At 43.6% G+C, this 20,601-nt stretch overlaps 1 protein-coding gene across 5 annotated transcripts in view; it reads right to left on the reverse strand.

The window, feature by feature from the left end:
• Nucleotides 1–20,601, reverse strand: part of LOC125764263 (restin homolog) — an 84,816-nt gene that overhangs the window by 6,488 nt on the left and 57,727 nt on the right. For all 5 annotated transcript variants that reach the window (XR_007418448.1, XR_007418447.1, XR_007418446.1 and 2 more), the window contains exons 6-9: nucleotides 6,997–7,293; nucleotides 6,513–6,920; nucleotides 6,379–6,438; nucleotides 6,024–6,119 (exon numbers count right to left, since the gene is read on the reverse strand). Coding sequence is in view for 2 of the 5 variants with exons in the window: in XM_049428294.1 (XP_049284251.1) it covers nucleotides 6,024–6,119; nucleotides 6,379–6,438; nucleotides 6,513–6,920; nucleotides 6,997–7,293 (861 nt within the window). In the remaining 3 variants the exon portion in view is untranslated. The remainder of the gene's footprint in view (nucleotides 1–6,023; nucleotides 6,120–6,378; nucleotides 6,439–6,512; nucleotides 6,921–6,996; nucleotides 7,294–20,601) is intronic.

A 20,601-nucleotide genomic window follows, 5' to 3' on the forward strand; every position in this document is an offset into this window, starting at 1 on the left:
CGATCTTTTGTTGACTCATGCTGGTACGGTTTACCGTGTGAGTTGCTGGTCAGAACCACTGTAACGTCGTGTCTGACTTACGTACCACTGCAATATTTCCCATAGCGTTTTAGGAGGTGGTAAAAAAAGGAGCAAAGCCGCGAACAATTTTGTTATCTTAGTCACTGCATCGTCATCTAGGTCGTGATCCCGTCCGTTAAACTGTTGTGGAAGTAATGCCCCGCTAAATTGTTGAATTAAGCTTAAGGGGTACACATTCAAATAAAGTACGTTACTTGGCGATTGCAATAATCGTTTTGGGACAGTCTCAGAATGACTTTAGCGTCTAATAATTATTCAACATTATTTAAGAGGAATATAATAAAAAAATATACTGTACTACTATTTCCAAAAGTATATCATTACGAGATTATTATTACTGGAGACCACCTTGAAAGCAGCGAGGTGAAGTCAAATTCAGAGAGTGTTGCTGCACGACAGAAGACTATCATTCTACAGCTCGCCATGTTGTTTGGGTTCTCGCAGTTCCTTCGGTTTGACGAACGGTCATTAAAGGTTTGCTCATAATTTGCCTCATTTCACCCACTGACCATAATGAAGGCCAAAAAGGTGTATCGTATTTTAACCGCTTCTATAATTCATATTGTGCTTTCCAACCATAACACTCTTTGTTTGTTTCGGAGCAACATACGCGGTGGTTCGAGCAAATGGGCACACTTTGGAAGGAAAAATGCCATGATTTATGAACGATGCCGCCACGCCAATGTGATTGAGATATTAGAGTGGTAAATTATTGTAATTCACATGACCGGCGTACGGTGTGGCCCAGCCTATGGCCGAGGTTACCGTGGAAGGTTGCGACAGAAAAGTGTACGCTTTGTTGGGCCTTTGGTGGACTTGACACAAGGTTCCGGGAAGCTATAAGTGCAGAGACAACGGAGAAAATGGGCCTTAAAAACTGGCTGATACACCAATGTTGTTAGAAGAGAAGTCAGGGTGTAATTTCACAATTTTTCAGGGGCACTTATAACTAGAGAAAAATCTTTTTCTGTATAGAGATGACTTGAAGAAAAAGACACATTCAAATTTATCAAATTGAAAATAAAACATTTCATACTTCTATTTTCCTACCAACCTCATGTAGTCGAACAATCGCCATATCAAGTGTGTGATAGTTCTTATAAATTGTCTATTTTAAGCCACCATTTGTGTCTAGTGGAAACTGTTCAGCAGCCTCTAAACGCAGCAGTCTTCAAAGTGGTTGTAAACGCCTAATTTGTGCAGCAGCATATTATCACTTTTCCGATCACAACACTTTCGATTGATCCTAACATACACACAGCGCGGTGTATGGATTTCACTCTCGCTCGATCTACAGCACACAGATCACATACATCATAACTTCATTACGACCACCAGTTGACTTCTATGACCATGGAAGCAACATGTTCACTGTGTGGCGTTTCCAAAAAACACAAAGTCACTAATCACACTGGCGACGATATCTTCGCGTTAGCAAGGTTGTAAGATGCTCAACAGCTACAAACCTCCGCCAAATGTGTCACACACCAATGCCGCTGCCTTAAACTGATCCATTCATTACCATAAACACAAACTTCGTACTTTACGAGTTGAAACGTTGAGCTCATTTGATCCGCTTTTCAAATCCGATCGATAGGTCAGTGTGAACCACTGGCGGATAGGAGGAATATTGTTAACTATTCCTTGAAACAGTCCCACAAAACCCCGAATCGAACACACCGAACATCACAAGTACTTCAATCTTTCTCAGAAGAGTTTTCCAATTTCCATCGCGCTGTTAGGCTCGATCAAGATCACTTCTTTCCACGTTCAATACCGTTCTAGCATTAAACAGCACACTGCTAGCACTGGATGCGATCACGAACCGATCGTCCAACAACCCGAGCAGAAGTATCAATCATTGTCAGTGGCAATTAAAAGTGGCTGACTTTCACGCTGATTGATCGCACCTCATGTTCACCATCGATGGCCAGGGGTTAGTGCCTCGATCTGCCCGCTGCAGAATGAGTTTGGGCGCACTTTTCATTTCTTTTCACTTGCACTGGGGAAAACCTTGCCCCGCAACCCGAGGCCAATCGGATGAGTCCTAACGAAAGATTTGAATGCTGATACAACTACGCTCCAGCGACGAACCTCTCAAGCAGTTGCCGCACGCTCAAGATCAATCGAAAGCGACCGACGCCCGCGCAAACGAGTTTGCAACTGTGAACGCGCGAACGAACGAGCGACGCGTGAACATGCGGACGAAGGCTCGAACGCTCGTGTGGCGTATTTTTGAGCTACACATTAAAAAGGGGGGAGAATGCTACCCAGCACATCAACAGCTGGCGAGGAACGAAACTGCGGTGCGGTAGCACGGAAGCGGAACGCTTGTAAACGAGGTGAGCCGACTTCTGACGCTAGCGCCTGGCGCTTGTGTTGTTTAAGACGATCAGGAAGGTATCTTAGGCTAAGCGATCTTAGCTTCCATCATACGCATGGGATGAAAACGAATTTTAAAAATATTAAATACCTTCATGAAAAAAGGAAATGAAATCAAGTAAAGTGTTCAGGAAACAATTGTACACATAAAGAACACTACATTTATGTTAAATTGTATGCTTTTATAATATCGCGATGAGTAAATGAGTTTTTTTTTTTATTTTTTAAGAAAGCCTTGGACCTTTTACCGTTTCTTCAAACTGAGAAGCACTTTAAGTATTTTACCCTTTGATATTGGTAAATCAAAGCAACAATACGGCCAGGCCGTTCTTTATGAATAAAAAAAAATTAGTTCAAAGTCGTTTCATAATGTCGTTTTTAAAACGAAAAATAAAAAGAATATCACCCTAGTTGAGTACGGATAGTGAACCTAACAGTTTTTTATGTTCACTGGAAAATGAATCTGGAAGCGCATGAGCTTCATTTTCCATTCAGTACATATAAGTCACGGAAATATCTCGACATCGTTTATCTATGATGTGAATTTCTCTTATAAACAGTGATTTACAATGGTGCTGGAAAAATCATCTCTTATCACTGAATACGCCGAAAAAGGGCTTTCTTCGTGTCTGCTGGCAGATGATCAAAAGGTTCACATCTTTACCACACTGTAACCCCAAACGTCCGAGAAGGTGGATAAGATTAAGGGTGACTTTAAATTTTTCTCCAAGTTACGGAAGCAACAAGAACCATTCATGGTCGGTATTTATTACGTGTGCTAATCCGTACCCCGAGAAACAAAATAATTCCGTGATTGTATGGTTACTTTTGTCGTGGGAGGATTTTATGTATGCCGAACAGCATCACATTAATGCCAACTGAGGTACCTTCATTTTTGTCTAGCAGAGAAGGTTAAGGGTGAAATTAACTATACAGATGAAGCCATAAAATTGTTCAAAATAGTGACTTCAAATCCAATACTGCCTCATAAGCTATTTTGATCTTTATAATTCTTTTTTAGTATTACACATTTTGTTAATCCTTTCCTACCACTCCTGTGCCCTACGGGGGCAACTAAGTGACTAATTAGCAATCGCTTATGGCACCACCAACGACGGATGGAGTTTGGGTCGCTCCAGCCGGTCTCTATAAATCTCCCTCCAACCGAAAGAATGGTTAACAGACGTCGGACTAACTGTGCAACGGGTAGTCGAACAACCCTCCCCAACGAAACGGTTGATTCGAACTGGTACGGACCATGATCGCGTCCCGTGCTGTCCTGTCAAAGATCAAAAGCAGCGAATGGCCGTCGGGCTTATGCGAAATGTATGGAACATGCTGCGATACACACACACAAAAAAAGACAAAAACCTCTATGTCAATAAGCGAACGGAGCCCACCCCACTTGCAGCGTGCAGAGTGTTTAAATTATGACTAATCCAAGCCTAGAAGTATCGCCGTTTGTTCCACAACATCGCAACATTGCGAATGATTTTGACGAGCCGTGGGGACGTTGTTGAGGTTGGCCAGACACGGGACAATACACCACACCTGTATGGGTAAGTATCTATCCTTGGCGGGAAACGGATCTACTTTGGCCGTCCATTATGCTCCTAAACAACCCGGGGACCCGCACTATGGTCACTTCATTCATGCAACGATCGGTATCGAAGCTTTCCACAGGGTTGAAAGAAAAACCATTCCCTTCTCCGTCCTACCCCTTCCCCCGCTCCTCATTACACACTTGACGTTCAGTTGATTCATGTTACGCCTTGGCTTTGCTAGTTGGTACGAGCATAAAATGTTGCTGACCATCGACCACCATCCGTGCAGTACGGGCCGGGGTGTAAACCGTCGTGAGAAAAAACGTACAACCCGCAAACCAACAAATCATTAGGGAGTCTTTCGTGCGGCTGTCGGGGGTCGCTCGATCGGCCCATGTTTGCGCTCGATTAGTCACTGACAGGCTCTGGTCGTCTTGCGGTCGCCTTTGAGCCGATGGTTTCTGTCGATATGACAGCCGATCGCCGACTGTTGACGCTTTGCCGACTGCTAAACGCAGCATACAACCGATGCGGTACGATTCTCGAGAGGATGCGATCGAATCCATAATCAACGGGCGGGCACCACCACTCGACATACTTTTATGGTATGATACGCTTGTGGAGGCGTTGTTGTGATGATTTTATACGAAGGAAAGTGTTGATAGGATTTTGGTGTCCGAAATGAGCTGAGCACCCATGAAATGGTTTTTGGAGCAGGGAAGATCAATACGCGCTATGTGATGCGACCGGTGTGTGCGTGATGGAGTGTTTGGTCGTGGGCACATCGTGCACAGTCGTGATCGTTGAAGTGGAGGGAAAGCTAATCGTGTTAATGAAATTGATCCGATGGAATGTTGCTCGAATGAAGAGCGATTCTAATCTGCCATGCAGAGAGACATACAGACACTAGGTGTCAGCAAACAAACGGTGTGGCTATCGTCACATATCACAAGCAAAAATCTTTAATTAGCAGAACTGAATTATTTGGACATGAACAACACTGCTAACAGGTGGACGGTTGCAAATTTGACTAAAAGAGGTTCGATAATATTTTACGAGGAACAGCTGACAAGAATCAATTATCGGCCTACATATTGTGACGAATAAAGAACGCGATATAATAATAACTTAAAACTGAATAAATTTATGCCAAGGTTAAACATCACCGTAAGGTGGGTGGTTTAAGGTTTTGAGCTGAAACATCGAAAATTGTGAATCGAATTAGCAAACTGGCCTTCTTATCACTGACAGACTATTAAGCTACACGATAAAGCAACCAGGTACGACTTAGTATGTAGATAAGTATTAACTTCAAGGGCCGAAAAAATGATTTAAAGGTCAAAAAGGGCTTGACATAAACAATAAAACATCAAACTTTCAAATTGTAATCACCAAATCAAAAATGTATGGACTAGAGTTAATGTAAAATAGAGTTCTGCACCATCAAAAACCACCATTGATCATTTCATGGTTGATTTTCGGTTAGTATACAACATCCCTACGGAGTTCGCAGGCCAAAGTATCGTTCAAAGCTGCCCCACAAATGACACCGTAAGCCAATGAATTATTGTCCAATTCCTAATCCAATTATTTGCTCAAGGTTTGAGTGGGGATCGATGCCGATTGCAATGCTCTAGGCAATATTTTGCAAATTATCTCGCAGGTGACAGGGAAAAGGGGTCCGAAAATCTGCAACGAGGCCGTGCGACTAGCGAATGATTAATGTGAACCGGTAACCGGCAGCGATAGATTGAGCTGTTCATTTGTAGATGTGGACCTCAACACGATTTGCTGATTACTATCGTGTCAATACGCATATCTAATATAGATCTGGAGCTTGTAAAGTTGCGTTTAAAATAAGATTTCATACTCTATTTTTTAATATCATTGTTTAATCGATTCAACCCGCCCTTAAAACATTCAAGCAATGTGATTCAAAACGCAACTGCTCTTTCAAGCAATAATGGCCCAACTCTGCGGTCGTCATTTACGAGCGCCATCTATATGTGAACTTACCTTGTCATGGCTTTCCTCGAGCTCGATTATACGAAATTCGAGCAGTTCGTTTTGTTCACGCAGCTCGTGACTTTCCTTTAGCAGGTCCTCCTCGCGCTGAAAAGATATTAAATAATTTGATTTATTTTAGTGTTATTTAACGTCATTTATTGTAACTTCACCGTTGTAACCTCTGCATTTATGTTCATCTAATGAACAATTCAAATAAGGTAAATTATTAATTTTTCCCAAAAGCTAGACACATTTCGACCACTTGATGGTCGCGTGCACTTAACCTTTCCAACGAAAACTTTTGTCAGTATCAAAAATTTTTCCATCTACTAGCACTTAAAGAAACTTTATTTCCTAAACTTACCTTCACGAGGTATGCGATGCGTTCATTTAGTTTGCTTTGTTCGCGCGAAGCTTGTGTTGCCTGAAAGGAGTTAGAGAATTGAGTTTAGTTACTTTTTCTAGCACAACTTCTTTAGCAATTGATTCATTACGTACCTTAACCAGCTCCTGCTCCAGCTGGTCGATCTGTTCCTTGGCAAGCGTATAATCCCGGTTGAGGGTATCATATCGCTGCTGCATTTCATCGAGCTCCGCCTTAATTCTGGTCAATTTGCCCTCCTCCCGGACGATCGGCGAATGTTGGACATTCCAGGGATCGTCCTGCGGTGCATCACCGGTAAAGCTGTTCGGTTGCGGACTCATCGAAGAAAGGGCCGAATCCGGATCAGAACTAAAGGACGCTTGTTGGCACTCGATTGAAACGATCGTTTGTTGTGCGGATGCGATGTCTGTTGCGTTCGGTGCAAAATAAGAAGAAATGCCCTTCGATTCTAGTACTACGCTGCAGGCACTACTGCTGTCGTTGCTGTGAGCTTCCTTGGTTCGTTTACATAATTCGTGCGACTGTTGAATGTAGAAATGAAAAACAAAATGTTTAGTGACTGCAGTACAACAAATTGTGAAGAGATGCTTTTCTTACCAGCGTTGGCCGTTCAGCCTCATCGTTGCCGCACGTCGTTGTTTCTATCGCTACGTCTATATTATTTGCTTCTGTTTCACTTGTGTTCCGTGTCGTACGGCAGCTGCAGTCGTGTGTCGACGCTTCTTCCGCTGCCGGGACTGCGGTCGTCGTGGTTGTCGCAGTGACAATAGTCAGCTCCAGAGATTCTTTCGTTTCCAGCTGTTCGTAATCGTCGGTGACGGATTGGATGCTGTTATTGCTGTTGCTTTTGCTGATAGTTCCGCTACATGGTTCTGTCTCACGCAATTTTCGCATCTGGAAGACAGCAAGACAAAGGAAGACAAAGTAAGTAAAGCATTACTGTTAGGCACCGAATTCCTTTCTTCTCCGAAACTTGAGATTGAGATGATCTAGCACGAAACCACGCATCAAGCTAAACGAGTTGCATTCTTTTCATCTTTCTCCAGCTTTCAAGAACTGTGACCGAAAATAAACGCGTCCATGGAGGCTGTTGCGCCATACATGGAGTTGCTGCAGCTCAAAAATGAAACGAAAGACATTGAACTTTTAATCGCACCGGGAGTGGTCGTCGAGATCTCGGACTGCTCGGCGTTGCTGTAGTCGTGCCTTACGTCTTCTACCTTATTGCCAGAAAAATGATCACGATTACGCGTTTATGCTACAGCCCGATTCGGTCCTATTCACGTACAACTACAGGGACGATACCTGCCGCTGTGAGAAGTGCGAACGGGCACTTTCTTCGGCGGTCACCTTACACAATGCTGCACCGATGAACCGGTTTTCTTTTTCGGAACGATTCTTTCCGCGAGCCCACCGCTTGCCAAGCTCACACGCACTTGTAAAGAAGGAGCATGGAAGGTAATCGTCTTGGGTTGTATTTTTTCCCTTCTTCTGCTTCGCAAGCAAGCAAGCATAGTGAAATGCTTTATTCCATTGAAGAGCTTCATTTATGCTGCGTAGGCTGCAAGGGTGTCCATCTCAACACCCACCAACATCTTACTCTTCGTCACCCTGTCTGTGCGCGTCTAAGCGCCTTTATGTAACGCACCGTAATGATGTCGATTGCGTTGCAATGCACATGCAATGGGCCGGAGATGAATGGTCACCTTAATCTCCATTTCCACGCAATCGCCGTGCGGCCCTCCTTGTGCGGAAACAACACGCGGGTGATCTATATTGAGCCGCGGGAGCAAGCGATAAAATATTGCATGACCATAAGCAGAACCATCTCCCCCGGTCGCTCAGGTATGTCTCACAGCGATAGGGAAGTCTTGCATAGTGCCGAACGCAGAAAGGGAGCGCCATTGATTTCGATTCGGGACCGGCCGCTGAAAGGAAAATGGGATCGTACGTTGAGCAGGTCCCGTCGCACAGTCCCGGAGGGTCCCGGATAGTGAAAGTTGTGTGGGCAGTTTGCAATTTCTTTTGCATAAATTAGGCCGGCGGTAGCGGGTGACGAGAGCCATGATGTCCATTACGGTAAAACGGAAACATGATTTATTTCCCACATGAGAAGCTCGCTTCGCTTGTCGAATCGATGCGCGTATGGGAAGGGTGGTAGCGAAAACAAAATTTACCCAACCTCGATTACCCAACAAGATCTCAGGTTTAGCAGGAGACAAAACGTGTGCAATCAGCGCTGGGATTAATACCGTCCGCATAATAATGAACCATTTTTGTTTGATAGCATAAAACGTTCAAACCAGAAGATCCAAGAGGACATAAGTGGTTACCATATGCAATAAGTCGCCGTCATTTTTGCCTCTCAAAAGGCTGATCAACAACAATTCTCATAACATCAAACCTTGCAAATCTCAAGAGATTTCGTACCAGCAGAGGATAGAGTGGTCTCCCTGGCGGTTCGTTGAGACTTTCCATCCCATTAACCTAACGACCCGGTCAATCCGCCACCAAATCAGGTAATGGTTTGAAGATTGTACAGGACTGTCTCTTGATCAAACGATCGATATCGACGAAGCGTTCGGTGAGATGTTGCTCAGCGATATCGCACTGTAAAGCTTACGCAATCAATCCTTAAATTGTGCGATGAGATATAAACGTTATAGTCGCTGTTAGTCTCTTTCCCATTTCCCAGGTTCTTCAGCTTTATACGAGATGAAAAGCAGCCATAGGAAGACAATATAATTGCAATCTTTCCTCCTTTCGCCACCTTCGATCATTTCCCATTTTGGGTCATTTTTAGCAAACATCCCAAGCGGACGATAATAATGTGATTAGTGAAGCAAACGACGTCCTATCTATCGGACACGCGCACAACAGGCAAGATTTTGCAAACGCTTCAGCATTGTACCCATAAATCACTTTCTTCCGCACCAAAGAGCTGCATGAAACGGTAAGCGACGAACCCGTACTCGACTCACCGAGCCGAGTGGTCGAATGAAAGTGAAAACCGACCGAGGCCAGTGTACTTTCAATTCAAATCGATGGTATTACAATGATCGAACGGTTCGTACGCTACATACAGGTGAAATAAATCGGTGCTGTACAGACCTCGGGTGTACCGTACCGTGAGGATGATATTTTTCGTAATTGTTCACCATTAGAAGTACCAGGACGGTGGCCGGAACGTTGTAGGAAAGTTGGGGGGATGGGGGAAGCAGCAGAGGATACAAAAAGCGAAACAAATTACGAACATGGATTATGATTTAGCGTGAAGAATGTAGAGAGATGAGCTGTTGCAGAAATAATTACAGCTCGACTGATCGTGCTTCATTTTACAAACTTTTCCAAAGTCTAGAATGCATTTGAGATATCGCGTACTTTGCACCATTCGGTTTAAAACTATTGTATGATCTTCTACAAAATTTTACTTAATGCTATATTCAGCTTTAAAAAAACTATTTCTAGCTGTCATTTTTGTAGAATTTCCGCCTACGCTGGATCCATTCATCCAGTGATTGATCTTGCACAAATATCAGCATCACAGCCGACTGTAAGCACTGTAATTATAGTGAGGTTCGTTTTCAGGATAATTGCACCGATCACTTGTGTGTGTGGCTTCGATCGATAGTGTTCATCTCATTGTATAGAACGAGAATGGACATTGTCGTAGGTGTCTAATGCAGGCAAAAACATTTGATTTTTAACATGAAAAAGTGAGAGGAAACCATGTCCAACGCATCATTAAAGGGCTGTCAAATAAATCACAGTTAGTCAAACTCTAACATTGTATCGGCAGAAGCATAAGGGATTGACCAACCAGCGGGATATTGCTTTCAATATTATTGAACAGCAAAATTCAGAGTCTACAAGATGTACGCTCCCAAAAGTATAAATGATTTATTACGTTAATGTTAAATATTCACTTATTTATAAATTACTTCTTATAAGTTACTTTAAAGCTACTGGATTTTACATCCACATATTAACTTAACACTTTCAGAAGCCATTCAAGGACCATTATTGGTAAGCAAATCAATCGTTCGTTGGACCTTCCAAAGCTGAGCACTTTACCATTGCTCTTTAACTCATGATCGTCTTTACTTTCACCTTGCTGGTTGAATTTTCTTTTTCCCTCCATCCTTCTTTCTCTCTATCTCTCTGCCATCTCATCGAAACCTATAAAGATCTTGCGCTGCACAATTACACCACTGCGAAAGGCCAGATTTATAAGGCACAGGTCACATACCCCCAATTGACACGCAAACCCGAATCCCTGCCAACTATCCGGCCTGGACATTGACGCAACCAACGCAACCGTGTTGTGGAGAAAGAACGGAGGTTATGTGGCGGCGGAGAATGTCTCCGTTGCGCAACATTATTGCTTTTACCACCCCGAAAAGCATCATCTTCTGGAGCACCGAAGCAACGGGGAAGTAGTTCGCACTGGTACGGCTATATTCTACCGGCCGGATGATCGGTGGTCAGGTTTAGCTGCGGTGGATCAAATTCGATCCACCGGTACTCGCACGCACAGCAGGAAATTGCGGTCGCTCGTCTAGCGATCGTGTCCAAAAAATCTGCCCAACCATCCCAAGCATGACGAGACACGACCAACTACACCTAAACCAAATGACGTTTTTCCATTCGTACCTGGCTTGAGAGAGAAAGACAGAGTGTGTGTCTGTATTGAAGTTACCTTTGCGTGCCCAAACGTCACGCAAAATTGAAAGCGGAAATGGACGAGTTGGAAGGGAATTCGGATCAGCAAATTTACAACGGCTAACGTTTGCTCGCCGTGCTCGTTTGTGACCGGTCGTACAAATACGCCATCTAAGCGATGTGCACGATGCTGTCCGGCCCCTGCCCGAACGGAGCGGAACTGCAAAATTGCAACGAAACGACCGAACAGCAGCAGATCGGAGGGAAAGATCGATCACGTTTCGATAAATGGGACGCGATCACGGTTTTTGTGCAGATTTGCCTTTTGAGCGAATGGCGAAGCGATATTGAAGAGGAACCGGCGGGAAAGCAATAAAACGAACAGTTCGGTAAATGGGCGAACATATTTTACGGCCGGGACCGGTGTTGGTGATTTAAGAACGTCCGCAGTACATAATTAATATGGCCACCCTGGAATGGATTCGTGTCTCAAACGCTTTCTAGAGCGTGTTTTAGAGTTTTAGGGGTTTCGGCAGTTCGATTAAAAGCCCCTAACTATACAGTTGCAATTGGTGCTTTCCACATTGCTATAATTTAGTAAATGCTTTATGCAACAGTTTACTTGCCCAATGATAACATAGAGCAGACACATTATCTAACACTTGATAGATTAAGACACTGATCGCGTTTTTTAAATCAAAAGGCCGTATTTCGATCCACCGATAACGGTTTGGGATCGATTTTATCGCTTTCTCCAACCAACATAACTGCGCTCACACAAAGCCACTGAAATTTCTTCGATTTTTTATTGTTTCGTCCACCACAATCCATTATCGAATGATCACCGCCAATCGTTATAATTTGCCCGTCCAGCCAATTGGTAGCCTTTATTTTTTGTTTTATTTTTCCGATTAGCAGTCAGTACAGTTGGGCTAAGCGGTTAAATTTTAAGCGCCATTAATCGTTGAAGCATGATTACCACAAATTGCCAGTTTCGGACACTCAAACAAGGTGCTACTTCCGAACGTACGCGCACGCGTCATTCCTACCGGGCCCGGAAGTACACGCTTTGTCACACTTTTTCGGCGCATGTCGAAGCAAACAAGCAATTATGGGTCGGTTTTTTTTTACGGTGGGAAGGGTTTTTGATAATGTTTGCTGTGGTTTTTGTATTTGAACCAATCGTTTGGAACGGCGCATCTACAATACTAAGGCCGGGTAAAGTCCGGCACACCTGGTTTGGCTGCATTTTCTATGAGCTTTTGTGGTTATGTGTTCGATTATGCAAAGAGTTTTTTTTCTTCCTTTCTTTCCTTTGCTTTATCAAACCTCAAACATTGACACCTATATTTGTGGACGTAAATGTACGTAAAGCACGTTTTTTCAACCATGCATAGCGGTGCTATCGAACGTCATCGCCGGGGTTTTGTTTTACATCATCGAACTTTCGCCTGTATATTTACAGCCATTTTTGTAGACATTTTTATTGTGCTAACAGCTACCGTACACTGGTAAGCTTTCACACTGTTGACAGTATTGTATAAAATCACTATTTTTACCACTCGGAAATTCTACACCCAATTAATCTGTCAACCAAGTTCATCATCATGCCATCTTTTTTTATCAAAGAAACACACCCGCCATGGAGCAAAAGCATATTTTCAACATGAACGAAACGCCTTCCTACGTGTTGCCAAAATTACCCGGTTCGTTCACCCGTTCCATAGCATAGCCATTGTTTTGTGGCTAATTTCGGGAGACACTCATTTGTGGGACAACGGGCGTAAAATGGAACCACACCACCCACTGTGCGTGTCTGCCCGGCGAATCAACATTTACTTCGCGCAACCTGTTCCGAAGCGGATGACTTTCTAACACACATCGCTCTGGCGTTGCTCCCCCGTGTGGGATGACATAATGTGGCGATGAATTTGGGTGCAGAAAGTCGCGCTTTTGCACATGTCTCTCGTGCATAAGAGAACCGATTAAAGGAGGGTAGTAAAATGAATGTTGAAGGGCGAATATGCGTTAAAAGCTTTTCAGTTGCATTTGTGACCTACCTATGGCGTAATAAAGGTATTTGTAGTGATATAACAATCTTTGCGATTAATTTTAATTTATTAAATATTAAATTTATTACCCAGATTTAGAGATAAAATACCCGAAAAGCATAAAAAAGCTCTAACAAGTTTATTTTTTTCTTTTTGTTCACTGAACAATTAAAAAGTAAAAATATTTTTGCATCTTCGTCGCCATTAATAATTTCCCAATAATTACCCATTTCCTCACCAGTGTATTAATGAAAATACTTCAAACAACGTTCTAGTCGTAAATGAGCCACTAATTGAACAGTGCCTTAGACTCAACCGAACGTTCAATCGTGTCAAATTCGTCGAGATTGCTTCTCCGATTCAGGTCAATGAGAATCAAAACGCCATTTAGCTCGTTTCAAATGGCGTTAAACAATTCGTTCCTTGCCACTGTGATGTTTGCAAAACTTAAAGCTTCATACCTCTCGCGTTGGATCCGATTGGCCGTCGAAGCGCATTTTCATCCATCAATTGGTCAATTAGCCAAATCGAGCTGGCCCACTGTGCAAACACAGCCTCTACTCAACGCGGCAACCATCGTCATTCACATCGACCGTTTGACTTTATCGGCTAATTAACTAACGCAAATCAAGCCCGCGCAATGGATTCTCTAAGCCGAAAAAAGCAAAAAAAAACACTAAACAGTTTGCAAATCCAACGACGCAAATGCGCAAATGAATATACTAAGAGCCAAAAGCAACTCATCACCATCATTCATTGCCACCGCGTGTAACGTAATCGGGTACTTTCATCTCGGCAAACACAACCAAACACGACCACCGGCTCTGGGTAGTATACACGTTCGAAACAGTCGTGCAGCAATCCTGCGACCGATGGGTAGCCCGCATTAGCAACGCTGTTAGTCTATCGCCACCGCTTTCGATTGCAATTAAATAGCAATAAATGTAAAAATTTGTTGATTACTATCTCGTCCCTCCGATAGCCGCGGTGCAGCCTGGGTAATTTTCCTAGCAAACAGGCCCCTGGAATGGAAAGTGGCTGGACATCGTTACGAGTGGGCATAACTTTACGATCCACCTCCATCAGATTGAATACATATTTTTAATTAAATTTACCACAGATAAAGTTGGTTTGCCGGTGCCGCCGATGGGAAATGTGGCCAAGCACTTGCTTAAATTAGAGCCGGATCGGAACCGTTGCTGGGTTTGAGAAATGCTTAGCATTGTCAAATTTGTCAGCACTCCCTTACCGGAAGGAAGCAAGGCTGCTGGTTGCAGCAACAGTGAAAACCGGTTGCAGCATAACATAGGGCGGCCGGTGCAACCACAACCACCATCGGTCCAATCTCGCGCGCTTACTCAACTGAAGCTGGTTGGACATAATTTATACAAAATAGTTTCAAATCTTACGCCCGACCGGTAAACGTTACGAACCACCCGAAAAACTACAACGCCGATCGCTTACCTTGAGCTATGATCATAATGCAGACTGATCGATCAGTTTAGCACAGTTGAAAATGGATCCACTCCCTAAGGGTGTTTCCAAAGTTCGGCATTTTTTGACAACAACCTTAAAACGAGTTGAATGAATATACATACAGACCGGCAGATATAGACACACGAAACGCACGTGAGGAAAAATCCGGCGTCTGTCTTACTGTTGTAATTTGTGATGACAATACAAAACCACCGATAGGCAACGAAATGGAGGCATGTGGATGAAAATTAATTAGTTCCCGCCCCACCGCGACTGCGATGACGATCGCGGCTCCAAACGCTTGTGAGACGGTAGCCCTCACCGCACTGCAGGTGGATTCGGCACCGCAGGGCGAACCATAAACCATAACGTGACGATCGGCGATAGAAATGTGTTTGGATGCATTTTTCATGTTTTCCTGGGGACTATATTTCCACCTTGCCGGCTGACGTTGATTTTTCGGCCGATCGCAAATGATGCAATCGGTGAAAGGGGACTCCCATATTAGGCACGTCTGCTACCGGCGCTAAGTGACACCGTGTGAATTGAGACTTCGAGGTTTTTTTTCTATTTTAATATAAATATCGTGTGTATTACAACGTGCGTAAGTGGGACTTTTTTTCTTTCTTTGGTTGTTGATGCAGGTCTCAATTATGTACAATTAATAATGATCGTATGATCGCATTACCAAGAAGGCTTATTTTGGACTGTTGCAATATGAAATATAAAAATCGATCAAATAACCTTAGACCGGGACGATTAACTAATTTCGCCAGAAAATAGCAACGATCCGCTGACATGGTTCACCGGTGCAATTAAATCTTCGCCGAACATTATTCAATTACCGGTGTGAAGAAGTACCACCAACAAGGCGCTAGGCAAATGATTTCTCAAGTACACATCTCTTACAACTTTTCTTTACCCATCTTTGCGCAGCATCAATCCTGCCTGTATCGTGCGTACGGGTGCTGATCCCTCAAACAGCTGAAGCACCTAGGTTAATTGTGCAACAAGCTCACCTCGAGCTCATCATTATCCATCTCACATGACGCACTAATCGGGCACATTAGCTCCTCCTCGACACGGATCTTCCAAGAGGAGCAAAAACCCTTTTTTCATTGGAATCGCTCGAGAGGCTACACGAAACTGGCGAGCATTATTTAACCGCTGTCTGTCACCCGCTTAATTCGGTCACCATATTTTAGGGTCCAGTTCTGGGGCATCAAGATCGATCCACGCGATCTGCACAAACAGATCGACCCATGCGCGATCGATCGTTAGATAGCTCGATTTACTAATCGAATTAAGTAGTTGGTGCGCCGGCCCCGAACAGCGAGCATCCCCAAGCGACACCTGCCCGTGCTGCGTTGTTAACCCGGTTTCGGGTGGTTGAACGCGAGCCAAACGCCTTAGCTTAACCGAAATAGTATGAAAGAAATAAAAAAAGAAGCGGTTTATGCTCAATCTTGCCTCTGTGCCTTTCTTTGGAAGGGGAAGCGAATAGACATGGCGCCGGCGTACAACGAATTTGCGATGATCAGCCAATTGCGGTAGCGTAATCTAATTAGAAAGAAATGAAATTGTGGCTTTCGCGGCCAGCACACTTCAGCACCGAGTGCGTTAAAGTAGAGCTGGAGGAGTTGGTGTGGGCTGTGCGCATGAATTCTATTGGGCTGCAGCGTACGCTGGGCGCACAGATTGCAAAAGTACATGCGTAAAGTGTTGACCAATGAAATTTGGAAACGGATTGGGTAGATTCTTCCATTTCTTATGGTTTGCTAACGATATACGTATCAACTGTTGTTAATCAAGCCTTTTTTTAATGTCAATTAGTTTTCAAGTTGCAACTGTACGATACACTTTTTATTTTGCTCGTAATTAATTAAAATAATGCTTTCTAATGACATGAATTTAAAATACTTTTAACGTCAAACTAATAGTTGTTTTCTTCTCTCGGCATATGTTCAATATTTCCACAGCACAGTACATTTTTTTCTTACGAAGTTATATAAACATTGTGGATCCTTAAGTATGCTTTTATCATATTTTAAATAACTGTTTGCCCATCACTGGATGCCTTTCTGCATCAAGTTCTCCACATACAAAATTTACGCGCAATTCATCAATTATGGTGCGTATGGGGAATGAGTACGGCGAATGAAATGCATTTATAAGAATGCAATTAACAACACCCACAGCCTAACGCACTGATCCATGTTCGCATTATCTATTTTTCAACAAGCTACCACGCACCATTTCATCAGCCGTTGCATATAAAATAATTGCTATTTGCTACACAATTTCACACAGTTTATAATTGCACCGTCAAAACAAAGCAAAGCGTATCGATTCAATACTTTCACTCTTCGTATCGCTTAGTTTGTTTTTGCTGGGTTCTTAATAACATAGCCAAGATGCGACTTTCCGTATGCATTTCAACCAATCTTTAGTTAGTCCTTTGCAAAGCTTAGTAAAAAAATGGTCACTTTGTCTTTGTACGCACAAGCACATTGTCACACGACCCAGCGTACAGACATTCAATTTCCCGATGGAAAACCACTTTCGCACATAAACTTTCCTTTTTGACAGTAAATACTCGAAACTCGCCGAGTCCCGCCAGGTCAATGTGTACGTGATTCATTTATTTATTTGCCATCATTGACCTGTCGGAGGCGCATACGGATGTGAAACGATTTGCGCTCTGAACTCACCAGCGAAAAGCAGCAGAAACAATGGAACACCATTAGACTAAACAAAAACCGTTGCGAATGGCGGTTCGATAAGGACTGGGTACCGGTTGTGGTTATAGCGCCTTTGCAAAACTCAATGACAAAGGCGTTCATGCTGTTTGCTGGTATGTTTCAAGGATACTGGGAACCTTAAAATGCTCGTACGAACGAAACATTGCAGCCCCCGTGGCAATGTCAACCAGAAACAAGTCAAGATCCCGATCGGTCCCTGTTGATCATCATGTTTCATCAACACCGTTCAAGCAGGTTGGGTCGCCCTAGGTACATGAGGCAGACAAGTCCCATAGCTCACACGAACACCATCAACAGCAACCGTTTCCAAAGACGCCTCCGATGAAACGGAATTAGCATCAACCGACCGGAGGCTTTCACCAAGCGACGGTGGTCGTCAGCCGATCAGCAGCCCTGTTGGCGGTAAAGTTGTTGAAGTGAAATTACATATTCATTGTAACGCGAACGATGCTGATGCGAGCGAAACGTGCCTTATGAATAATCTGCGACCGGAACCGTAGAAAATGCATAATTGATTGGCATTAGGTACATCGATCAAGTGTCTAAGCTTTGATTTACGAGTGAGTAAATCTGCTGCAGTGGTGGAGTGGAGTAAAGCACACGTACAGCAACGGGAATGGAGGTTTCCTAGATATTTATATCCCACTTGCCTCATCGAACTCATTCAAGATGCCGTTAAACATTTTTGAATATCAATAATTCTGAAATCAGTCATTAATAATTATAACATAAGTCTCTACCTTCACGTCAATGGTCAGTGACCTGATAAATTATTCTCAAGTCAAACACTGTTCGCAATTACATCAACACGAATATTTACGGTGCAGCTTTGTTGAAGACACCAACCATTTCTAACGGGTAATGGAAGTTTTCCCATCAATAATGCAAGTGAACGATAAATTACATTATCTGCCAGTGTGTTAGCACAGTCCTCTCGTACGATTGCTCATCACTGACCGCAAGGATTCATTTATAACATTTCCTACACTCTTCTTGCAGCTCTTCCACATACTGTTTTAAGTTCTCTTAAACTTTCATATTGATTTACAACGGCAACAAAACTATACCGGAACCGCTTATAAATTCATCAACCCTTTCAACCCCGGCTTAGCTCCAGATCGATCCTTTATTTTTAGACCTGCCGTACACGCACGCACATCACATATACGAGTACACATCTACAATCTCCTCAACGCATTGGAATGGGTCATTAAAGGGGGTAGCTACCCCCCCTGGATGGAGTAACACCCACTTCCTTCGCTGGGATGCATCCATCAAACGAAGTAAATGGTAACCATTGGCAACAATGTTTGTTGACGTCCGGCAGTCCATGGCCTCTTTGGTTTTCCTTCTCGTCTTTTGTTATGCTTGCCCTAATCCTTGCCCCATTCTCTTTCCACAAAACTTCCAACAATTTGCAATCGATAACTCCGATTGATTGATGACCGCGGTCCCTAGCATCGCTTTGAGCCGGCGGGTTTTGTTTTTAGTTTTTACTCCCCCAGCTCGCTCGCAAATCGCTTCCACGATCGGGCACACCCTCGTGCCGAAACACGCGCTGAGCAACCCATTGCAAAATGGATGATAATGATGACGAGCGGGATTTATCGACATTGAAACAATATTCTTCGCTCCCGAGGTCCTCATATGCAAAATGCAACCTCACCCCAGAGGGAAATGATTGGTTGTGGGCCAAAACGCGTCGGTCAACCCCGAACAGTCTAGGCCCTGAATGAGGGTCAAACCAGCGTTTCCGGCCATTTTCACCGTGACATTCACCCCACGATCGATAGCGTTCGCTCGGTGGAAGCGTGGAAGCCTCGTCTACGGTATGCTTTCACACCTACCTTTGCGAAATATAGGCCACGGATCCATCGTTGGAACATCATCTTTGCGCGCTTCAGGTACGGTTGGCGCTCGGTGGAGGACTTCACTAGCGGTAGTCGTCGTCGAGCTTGCTTGCTTGGTAACGCCTGAAGGATACTTTTAGCGTACAGCTTTATTGCCAGTGCACATTTTCTCAAACAGTGCACCGAACGGTGCAAAAGAAAATGCGCCGTATTTCTGCCGTAAGGAGGTTAGACCGCAACGGAAAACAACGAACGGGTCGACGTCGTCTCACTACCGGAATGTCGTACACTGACGGATCTTTTCGGTGGTTAAAATATCAAACACTACTACGACTTTACTGCGCATGCCATTGTGCGAAAGGAGTTGTTTTTATTCACCGTTTGATTTGTATGATTTCCATGGTAACGCCGTTTGACCAAACAACGATTGTACTAAAACATCATCAAACCTCGTTTGAATTGACAGTTAGCGTTTCAATTGCACGTAGTGAGTTTGTTGCTTAAATTGTACGTTATTTTTTGTTCTCCAAACCTCCAATCACAAAACAGTACAAACGCAACAAACTGTGCAACCTATCGAGTTCGAGCGTAAGCATAATCGAAAGATTTCAATGCTCGAGTAAGGTATGAACCGGTCAAGATCTCAAGGTGACGAACCTCACCTCCATTCGGTACGAGGTTCGGTTAATCGCTGAATGAACTTTTTCTACCAGTCACCACCCAGAGCAATAACCGTTTTTCTTTCCAACGCGATAACGATCTTGCCAAGTGTACGATATTGACCTTAAATGGTCCGTTTTTCAGCATTTACCAAAAGCAATAACCCCCAATAAGCAGGCCAGTACATGTAAAAGCGACCAGGTGGCACGTTTTTTGAACAATGTTGCTCAGCTATAGCTTGACGTTAGCTTGTGAGCTAGTTTCCCGAAAAGTTGTAGAAAATGTAAGCTAAAGTTGAAGGTAATTATGTTTCAACTCCAAGTTGATGTATTCATTTTTGTGTAGTACTCACACATGGTAAATGAACTCAATGTGCAGAACAATTAAAATGCGAAACAATATTAAGTGAGTAGTTTAAAGTACAAAAAACTGCCTTAAATTACATTCGTTTCAATCTTTTGTTCGGCTACAGCTAAAGCTTCCCAGTGGCACCAACTGCTGAAAACGATACGAAACACGTTATCCACTAGCCACGGGTCTCCGTTTTTTGCTTCAGCACCAGTTCCAGATATGGTTTCAAATGTCAACTGAGCACATGCTCTCCTGATCTACCCGTGCATATCGATCACGTCACGGTATGTTCGAATTTTTGTCTTTTGCACACTATCCTCAAGCATATCGCTGCGTGCCCTAACTTTGGCCACACAAAAGCGATCCAAATAGTGCCCAGACAAACAGGCT

Source organism: Anopheles funestus, chromosome 2RL, assembly GCF_943734845.2.
Source record: "Anopheles funestus chromosome 2RL, idAnoFuneDA-416_04, whole genome shotgun sequence".
NCBI lineage: Eukaryota > Metazoa > Arthropoda > Insecta > Diptera > Culicidae > Anopheles > Anopheles funestus.